The following is a 10326-nucleotide window of genomic DNA, read 5'->3' on the forward strand; positions in this document are numbered from 1 at the left end:
TGAGATGGATGATATAGTTCACATCAATAGTAATATTTCACACAAAATCATGGGTACCCCATTAAAAATGGAGTCAATAAGTCATTCAGTTCACTCATGGCACATCATAATTTACTAATTCAATAATTTCATTTTTTTAACCCTACATGAACATTACTAACATTTCGACAACCTTTGATAGCAAGTAGAAAAATACGAAGATGTTTCCCACTTTCCCTTACCCCAGCACACACAAACAAGGTATACAGGTAACATACTTTAAAGAATATCAAAAGGTCCACTTGTCTTAAAAGAGGGTAATATCAAGTCGGTACTTGAGTCTTTCCTTTATAATGCACCTCCGGATCTACAAAATGTAAATCAAATATAGAATCCCTATGAGAAATTATGAAAATCGATACTCATTTTGTTATTTTTGAAAACTGCATACAAATTGACCTAAAAAGTCAAACCCTAAGGGAAAATTTGAAATTTTTATATAGAAACTCATAATGTCCAAAGATTTTGGAACTCACACACAAAATCGTATCGAAAATTGAGTTGAAATCAAGATTAAAACCTCTATTTAAAAAAAAATTCAAGCTCTTGACAAAACCCACAAAATTTGAATTCAAAATCAGTGATTAAAAATTAAAATCATATTATAAATAATGGATAATGAAGAATCGATGTTACAATCACTCATCCAAAATATTTATCTCGAAAAACTCCTTAGAAATCGCCTATCCCGAACTTCCAAGGTTCAAAAATGATGAAATGGGGGAAGAAATCCCAACTCTTGGGAATTTAATTCAGCAAGGTAAGTTGCTCTACACGATTGTGTCACTACCCACACAATTGCAAAGAGTTAATTAAGTCAACTCGGCTTTTGACACACGCGATCGTGGCCAAGGCAACACAAGCGCCACTTGCCAGAGTCCTACTTTACGCGATCATGATGGAAAATAGATCACATGTACTCGATCATGACAGGTAGCCACGTGACCGCGATGTACATTACATCAGACATCAGAAACCAACAACTACTCTAACATGGAAGAAAAAATTCTTTTGGAATGTACCTTTGGAATTCGTTCAGAATTTTGTGTACACAAATCATACACGCTACCCTAATAAATTTGACATCCAGACTAAATAGAACTATCTAAACACAGATTCAAGGTCTTGACTTTCCACCCATTAAAACCCCTTCTGATGAATATTTTGGAAAAAAATGAAAACGGCCTCGAAACTTTCAAAAAATAAACCGAAGCTCTATCTAGGCATAAAATCACCTCTTAAATTCAAGAAAATCCAAGGAAATTCAATTCGAGTAGACGAAATCCGAATGTTGACCAAAGTCAAACTTTGACTTTAACTTCACTAGAATCACAACTGAAGGGTTTAAATATCTATAAAAATCTTAGAACTCAGAACGACAACTCTCCTAGACCAAATTCTGTATTCGAAAGCTGATGGAGTTGATAGAATTCCAGTCACAGACTCGTAGTTTGGCATTATGATTAAAATATTTTTAACAACTTAAAGCTTTCAAGACACAGAAACTTTCAAGAATCTCAACTTTTAGATCAGTTAGATTTTTATCTTCAAATACTGATCAAACATGACTCGGGGCAACTATTGAGAGGAATAAAATGATAAATTTTCATGAATTTCCAAAAATAACCTTCAAGGTAATTACATCACAACAATTAGAATTACAAAGTAGACATTAGTTTGTACATGAACTTGAAATCAGAGATGCCTATTTCACCATGTTTTTTAAATCCAAAATGATATATCTTCTTCTTCCACTTAAGCTAGGATATGGAATTATCTGATCATTTTCAAAGAATTATTATATTCCCACTTCTTTTGATAAAATAGTTGTTGTTGGACTTAATTTAAAGCTTACACATCAAGGGGCCTAGTATAGGGAATTCCACTACTTCACAATTTTACTATAAATTGAACCCTTCACTATAATAAAATTTAAGAGAAAAGCAAATTCATTAACAATGACAGTGAAGCCACTTTCATTGTCCTTCTTTAAGACTACGAGTCATAGGGTAAAATTATTTTGGATAGAATTAGGGTATTTCATGATCCTTTCAATTTTAGGTTTCTTAGCTGTGAATTATGTTTCAAAACCTAGAACTCTACCGTCATTCCGTCCTCAAAACCTAGATGTGTTTTTCACTTCTGTTTCTTCTACCACTGTTTCTAGTATGTCTACGGTTGAAATGGAAGTTTTCTCAAATGTCCAACTTGTTTTCATGACTATATTAATGTTTCTTGGTGGGGAAGCTTTTACCTCTTTTCTTAGTCTTCAACTCATCAAGAAAGAAAACAAAGATGACTCTTTTAGTAGCAAAGATTATGAGCTAGGAGCAGTAATAAACGTGGTCGATAAGTTAGAAGATAATGTAATAATAAACCCTATCGAGCATAGTCATGATTACGATGAAATTATCAAGATGAAGTCGATAAGATTGTTGAGTTACGTGGTTTTTGGATATATTCTTGGTATTATTCTTCTTGGTTCGTCGTTAGTTTCTCTCTACATAGGAATCATCCCAAGTGCGAAACAAATCCTTAAAGAAAAAGGACTTAACTTACATACTTTTTCACTATTCACCACTGTTTCAACATTTGTAAATTGTGGTTTTGTCCCTACAAATGAAAACATGATTGTTTTCAAGCAAAATTCAGGCCTTCTTCTCATTCTTATCCCTCAAATCCTTCTTGGAAACACTTTGTTTGCTCCTTGTTTACGGCTCACTATTTTGTTCCTCTGGAAAATCACAAAGAGACAAGAGTTAGAGTATATTTTGAAGAACTCGAAACGTGTTGGTTATTCACATATTTTTCCATCTTTTGAAACGATTTCTATTGCAATTAGTGTTGTGGGATTAATAGTAGTGCAGTTTGTAGTGTTTTATTCATTGGAATGGAATTCTGAAGCCACTTCTGGATTGAGTAGTTATGAGAAGATGGTGGCCTCTTTGTTTGAGGTTGTGAATACAAGGCATACTGGTCAATCTGTATTTGATCTTTCAACTTTAACTCCAGCAATCTTAGTATTGTTCACCTTAATGATGTAAGTATTATACAATTTTTGTTCTTATTCTATTCTATTCGCCAATTTATTTGACACACTACTTTTTGTAAGTGGCGTAGGTTGGCCAGAGGAAATAATGTCATATTTTTATAGTTTGAAATTACTTATTTTTTCAAATTCCTCTTTTATTCTTTAATAAAATAATTTATAATTACATAAATATCTAAGATTTATTTAATTCATTTTTTTAAAATAAAATTATGTCAAGTTAAATAATGTAACATTTGGAGAAAGTAATTCATTGTTTTGTAGTTTATTATCCACATGCACTAATAGGACCATGGCTGTGAATACAAGTACATGCAACTTACGTACACACACTTGTTACACTTCAATTGGTGTACAGGCTGCTAGCATTTGTTGTATCATCAAGAGAGAACCTATGCTTTCATAGTTGAGACTCCACTAGCAAATATTCATGATTCACTTCATTCTCCATTTGAGCCACAAATTTTGCACCACACACAATCCTTCACTCTTCTAGATTACTCGCCATTATGCTCTCAATTGTAGGTCCAATTGTTTCCTTGACCTCTCCTTCACTCTTCTAGATAAAAATAGAAACTAATTAAAATACTAGGAGTAATAAAAAGGAAGAAAATTGATTTTGAGTAAGAAGATGCTTATTGGTCCATTTTACACTTAATGAGTTGATAACAAATATATCTTTCTGATTTATTTCAGACCATAAACTTAAAAAATCTTCAATTTTTTTTTAAAATTAAAGTGTGCCGTGTGAAACACGTACCATCACATCAATTGAAGCGGAGAACTAGAATATGGATCATAGTAGAACAATTATATATTATTATTGCTCTATTATATATAGTTATACACAGTAATTTGTTAATGAGTATCTAAAGCTTTTTATTGTAAAATAAAAATGTAAGAATTGCAATGGATGTTTTATTACACTTGGTTTGTCACTGCAGGTATCTATCACCCTATACTACATTTTTGCCTGTTGACAATTATGAAGAGAAGTCAGAAAAAATGAAGAGGAGAAAAGGGCGAAGCTTGATGGAGTACATATCATTCTCACAACCTTCTTGTTTGGTCATTTTTACCATTCTTATTTGTGTTGTGGAGAAAGAAAAAATGAAAAGTGATCCACTCAACTTCAATGTGCTCAACATTGTCTTTGAAGTCATAAGGTGAGTCGACCACAATTTTTTCTTCAAAATTTAATTGATATTTAGAATCTTTTCTTCTTTTACTAAAGATATTTTCTTTAAGTTGCATCGCATTTTCTTTCTTCATATATATATATATATATATATATATATATATATATATATATATATATATATCGAGCATAACTGCGATATCACTACTAAAACATCACTATCTTTCCATCAAAAAATATTCACTTGCTATTTCCACATATCTTTTCTAGTAGTGTGCGGTATGAGTCTTATGCACTCCATAATATGTGAGGCACCATTCATAATTAGTGAAGCCAAGTTATCAACTCGAATACTTACGTATATTATATTCATCCCCATATGCCAAAAAGAGAGTGTATAGCCACTCAATATGCTACATCAGCGTCTAGGAGGTAGAAGTTATCAAATAGCCAAGTTCGGGAGTAATTAAGACTACTGATAATTTCACCACAAAAAAAACCTACTGATAATTTAGGAAATCTAAATAAAACGCTCCAAATTTAAGGGGTATTAGGTATTTTGCCATAGTAATATTATAACTAAGATGATTTTCATTCCAAACTTTTTTCAGTGCATATGGGACTGTTGGAATGTCAATGGGCTATAGTTGTGCAAGGCAAATAAAACCAGATGGCCATTGCAAGGATGCAACATATGGATTTGCTGGAAAGTGGAGTAATACAGGAAAGTTCATTTTGATAATTGTCATGTTCTTTGGAAGGATGAAGAAGTACAATCAAAGAGGTGGCAAGTCTTGGAAAGTATTATAACTTCACTTATGACTACTTTAACTATCATCTAGGTAAATATTATATGTAAAATAAATATAAATTCTCAAGTTGTTTGACCTTTCTCTTTCTTTTGTCTTTTCGTTTCTCCCATTTAGGCCTTGTTAGTGCCATTTATTGCGGTACTAATCATATTCTTGTAGTTTTTTTTTCATATGTTATTTATTATGTTTCGTTTATCACACTATTTTGTTATTGTTACTGTTTCATAGTTGTTGACCTTACAATGCTTTTCTTATTTACCGCTATGCTTTCTTCATTATTTTCTTTTTCATTTACTTGGGTTTGATGCAATTGAACTAAGGGCCTTCGAGAACAACCTCTCTATTTCCATGAGGTAATGATAAGGTATGAATATCTTCTACCATCCACAGGCCCTACCTAGAGGGATTTCAGTGGATATGTTATTGTTGTTGTTGTTATATTCCTAGAGTAAAACTAGTTATTGGTATATTATAATATTAAAATGTAATCCGGTAGTTGGTTATCTTCCTTGTATATATGTGAAATCTGTGCTTGAAGTTCCTTCAATTGAACATTCCGTATCTTTGTAAGGACTTTTAGACGCGGGCTGATACTATACTTGATAATGGATACAACTAGAGTTAAGAAAATTTTGGATTTTAATTGACACGCTTCAAACTATTCTACATTACATATGACTTTGAGACAGAAATCACAAGTATCATACGAATCCAACACATGTGTTACTACACCACAAATAATTATGCTAAGTATGCTCAGACACAATTAATAAACGAGCATCAGTCACATTCTCCGTCAATGACCTTAGCATTACATTTTCACCGGAAATAACCTCGGCATCACACTCTCACTGGCAATGACCTCGGCATCGTCACACTTTCTGTGGAAATGACCTCGGTATCTCACTCCCATCGAAAATGACCTCGGCATCGCACATGTCCATCTCATCACAGTATCCAAGAACAAAATGCAATTCGGCATGTTCACACAATAATGAGGAAATGAAAAGCTTTAAGCAATTCATAATCGCAATGGGACTATCAAAGCATATCATAAGATCCACATCAATGTCAATATCAAGTATTTTGCACTTTCCAATAACAACCATCAAAACACATTGCCTTTTTATTAATATTTTTCATTTATTAAGATCAACGCATGTGAATAAATAACCCGTCACCTCATTCCCATTATTCCCCAACCATACAAGAAAGGAACTCGAGGATTCTAAAGATTATGGAGTTTAAGAAGTTCACTTGTATTAGTCAAATCACGATTCAATCAACCATTGGAGTCTTCCCCTTCCGAGTAGTATTCGAAACACCAAAATCTAATCAAATAATGATTCACAATAAGATTCCGAAATAACAACACCAATTCATAAAAATCGGGCAAAAGGGTCAAATGGCTCAAATTTTGATTCCAAAAATGAGGTTCAACATTGGAAATGTTTTACATGAAAATAATCCTTAAATCATTTCAAATCCATTAGAGAAAACCATTTCAAATACAGAGTTGAATTCAGCTCATAACCACCAATTTTCATTTGAAAACCCAAGTTCTTAAAAACCTCAAATTTGACAATCAAAATCTCAATTTATGATGTTAAAATCACATTTGGAGAATTGAATTTTTAGGGTCAAAGACACTTAACCAATCGAATCATTGCAAAGTCTCATTCAAAATTGCCCCAAGTGGTGTCCTAAAACTCAAAATAGTGAAAATGGGGTTTAACCCCGAAATCAGTCCCATAAACCACCCTCTAATGTAGTTATCGTGACCTGACATTCACTGAAGCGAACCCTAAAATGAGCCAGCCAACACGAAAGTGGACCAGGGCTGCTTTCGCGACCACTGCAATCACGACTTTCTTGTCACTTTTGTGACCCCGGTAAAAGGGTCGGACTTTGCTTTTACGATGGGGCCTTGCTTAAGTGATGGTCGCTTTCGCAACCGGCCCCTCGCTACCGCAACATCATAGAAACACAACAAAACACTTAGAAAAAGAATCATGGAATGAACCCTTGAAATTCTTTCAAAACCCTAAATACACAAACCACATACTATCCCACTGAATTTAACGTTCTAGACTCAATGGAACTGTCAGAATTCTAATTTGATATCTTTTTGACCTAAAACTCCCTTAGTCGCAACTAAGTTAAACTTTAGTCTCAAAACTCTAGATGTTGGACAAAGTCAACTCAAAGGCTAAAAACTATAATTTTAAACTTAGGACCTCAATTCCGCGATATAATCCAAAATTTGAAGTTGACAACTCCTCTAGACCAAAATCCACAAAATTTCATTCTGATACTCAAAACTCCGAACGACACCAAAAACCTTTATTTCATAATTTAAGCTTTTCAAGGATCAAAACTTTTCAAAAATCACAGCTTTTCAAAGAATTTTCAATACCATTAACACAAATTGATCAAATATGACTTGGGGTAACTCGAGAAGGGTAAAATAATCATCTTACAATTTTTTTAAAAATTAAACTTCAAGGTCATTATATTATCCACCACTTAAAACCATGTTCGTTCTCAGATATAAAGTAAGGGAAAATACCTGAAGCCTCAAAAAGCTGGGGATATCTAGCACGCATGTCAGCCTCTATCTTCTAAGTCGCCTCGCTAACTAAATGGTGCTTCCATTGTGCCTTCACTGAAGCTATGCCCTTCGTCCTAAGCTTATGGAATTTCCTATCTATAATATATATAGGCTCCTCCTCAAATATCAAATCCAGGCCCAACTCCACAGAATTAACAGATAACACATGGGACTCATCCACAATATACTTCAAAAGCATGGAAACATGAAATATAGAATATACAACCAATAAGGTAGGTGGAAAGGCTAATCTATAAGCCACATCTTCAATTCCTCCTAAAATCTAAAATGGGACAATGAATTAAGGATTGAGCTTGTACTTCTTCCCAAACCACCTCACGCCCTTCATGACGACACTCGGAGCCATACATGATCACCCTTTATAAACTTTAAAGGTCGAACTCTCTAGTCTACCTATGTCTTCTACCAACTCTAGGTTGTCAACAGCCTACCCTGAATCATCTAGACTACTCTACGGTATTTGTAAGCATGTATATATCTAAAAAATCTATCTCAGCTGAATCAAACCACCTAATTGGATATCTACATCATATGCCACACAATACTTTAAATGAGGAATTTTGAATACTGAAACTGTTGTTGTATACAAAATCTTCTAAGCGAAAATGTTAATCCTATCTAGCACCAAAGTCAAACACACAGGCTCGAAGTATGTCTTCTAGCACCTGAATCATCCGCTTGGACTAACCATCAGAGGGTGGAAGATTGTACTTATATCTAATCGAGTACCTAAACCATATTGTAGAGTCCTCCAAAAGTTAAAAGTGAACAATAAACGCCGATTAGAAATGATGGAAATTTGCACCATATGAAGTTCGACTATCTAATTGATATAAAGCTGAGCTAACTATTCCCTTGTATACTTTACTCAAACTGGAATGAAATTGTAACACCCCGCTTTATTCTAGCCTATATTAAGTTCGAGAAACAAGAGCAAAAAGCTGAGTAAAGGTGTTTCTATGTTTGAATTGAGTATAAGGGAAAGCGGGGAAAGCTGAATCTCACAAAGTCACTCGGTGACTCATCAAAAGGATTCAATGTATCGCCAAAGTTCTTGCAAAATCACCCAAAAGTCATGAAAATATGCTCAGGAAAAAAAAGAAATTGGCAACATGGAGAAAGGCTCGGTGACTCACCGGCTAGAATTGGCGAACTAGGCATTTCACCAAAAGAATTAGGTAAGTTAGTAGAAGAAGGAAAGGACTAGGCAAGGTAAAACTTAATTTGGTGACCCACCAATCGTTTCAGCAAGCTCAGTCGAGCTCATCAAACTTCCCAGAGAACTTTCTTTCAGAGCTCAAGGTGAAGTTGGCAAGAAAGGGGTAGAGAAGGGTGACTCATTGACAAGGTCGGTAAGATGAGTGTAGCTCACCAAAAGAATCAGAGAAATTACTTAAAAAACTCAAGGAAATTTAGGGAGCAGGACCAAGATGTGAGTGAATCACCGACGGAGACAATGAGCTTAGCTGATCTCTCCCTCTAGTCCCCATCAAGCTATTTTAACGATATTTTAGTCTTTTGCCCACCTTTCCCAAACTAAAATCAAGAAGTTTTAGGGCTAAAATTGAACCCTTATCAGTACACAAGGATTTTTTTCTCTCATTAACAATTAGAAACTTTTGAGAACAAGGATTGGAGAGAAGGAGAAGAGCTAGGGTTCAAGGGTTTTAAGCCATGTCTTCAAATTTCGATTAGATAATTTTTGTTATGGTATGTAAGGATATCACTAAGTTAGTCCTCGTTCCCTACACCTCTATTTATTCAAGTTGAGTTTCAAGTTTGAGTTTTTAAATTCCAATAATGTGAATTCTCAAGTTATCTATATATTTTCCATTGAGTTTTTGTACATATTCAATTATATATGGATGATTTTCTTGAATTGAGTTTCAATATTGTGGATTCATATTTGCATTCACATGTACTCTAATTGAGTTTTATATTTAATAGTTTATGCATTATTTTGAGTAAATACTGATTATTTCCACCGTATAATTGAGAAAGAGTTCGAGTACAAGTGAAGTCAAATTTGAGAAGTCTCTTAACCATTATTTTTAGCATGAGTATTTTGAGTATAAGTGAGTTGAGTTTTAATTCACTTAAACATGTATTTTAAGATTAAGTTAAGAAGTTAAAGTATGTTTTTAAATGCATTATTGAGTTGAGATTTTATATCTTTAAGAGAAGATATGAATTGAGAAAAGTTGAGTTTTGAGCAAAGTCCAAAAGAGAATAAATGAGTAAAATAGAGTAATTACACTCACTTGAGTTATGAGCATAATAAAGTATATTTTGGGAGTAGTATTGAGTGCTAATTTAGATAAGAGTATAGAATAAATCAAATCCCATAAACTACATAGACAACATAGGATAGGATCGTACAGTTCATTCCGACGACTCCTCATTGTCACGAAAGAGGACTTTTATTGGATTTAGAGATGAGTTTACGCCCCATACCCTACAAGGTATTGGACGGTTGGGGCAATGATAACAGTTCATTGATAATCATGTAGCTCATAAGTGATGGTTGTCGGTTAGAGAAACTCCCCAAGAAGTAAAGTGTTATATTTTTATATACTAAGTACATTTATAATTTTGTGTCTTTTAAAGCATTGTATTTTATTATATTGTGTGCTTAATTAACTTAAGCTATTTTTAG

The 10326-nt window shown here is 33.7% G+C and overlaps 1 protein-coding gene across 1 annotated transcript; it reads left to right on the forward strand.

Annotated features, from left to right (window-relative positions):
• Nucleotides 1-1984: 1984 nt before the first annotated feature.
• On the forward strand, nucleotides 1985-5230 carry LOC129892417 (cation transporter HKT1;3-like). Its single transcript, XM_055967983.1, has 3 exons — nucleotides 1985-3079; nucleotides 4033-4254; nucleotides 4838-5230. The coding sequence occupies exons 1-3, from the start codon at nucleotides 1998-2000 to the stop codon at nucleotides 5034-5036; spliced, it is 1503 nt and encodes a 500-aa protein (XP_055823958.1). The 5' UTR covers nucleotides 1985-1997; the 3' UTR covers nucleotides 5037-5230.
• Nucleotides 5231-10326: the final 5096 nt, after the last annotated feature.

Source organism: Solanum dulcamara, chromosome 6 (genome assembly GCF_947179165.1).
Source record: "Solanum dulcamara chromosome 6, daSolDulc1.2, whole genome shotgun sequence".
NCBI classification, from domain to species: Eukaryota; Viridiplantae; Streptophyta; class Magnoliopsida; order Solanales; family Solanaceae; genus Solanum; species Solanum dulcamara.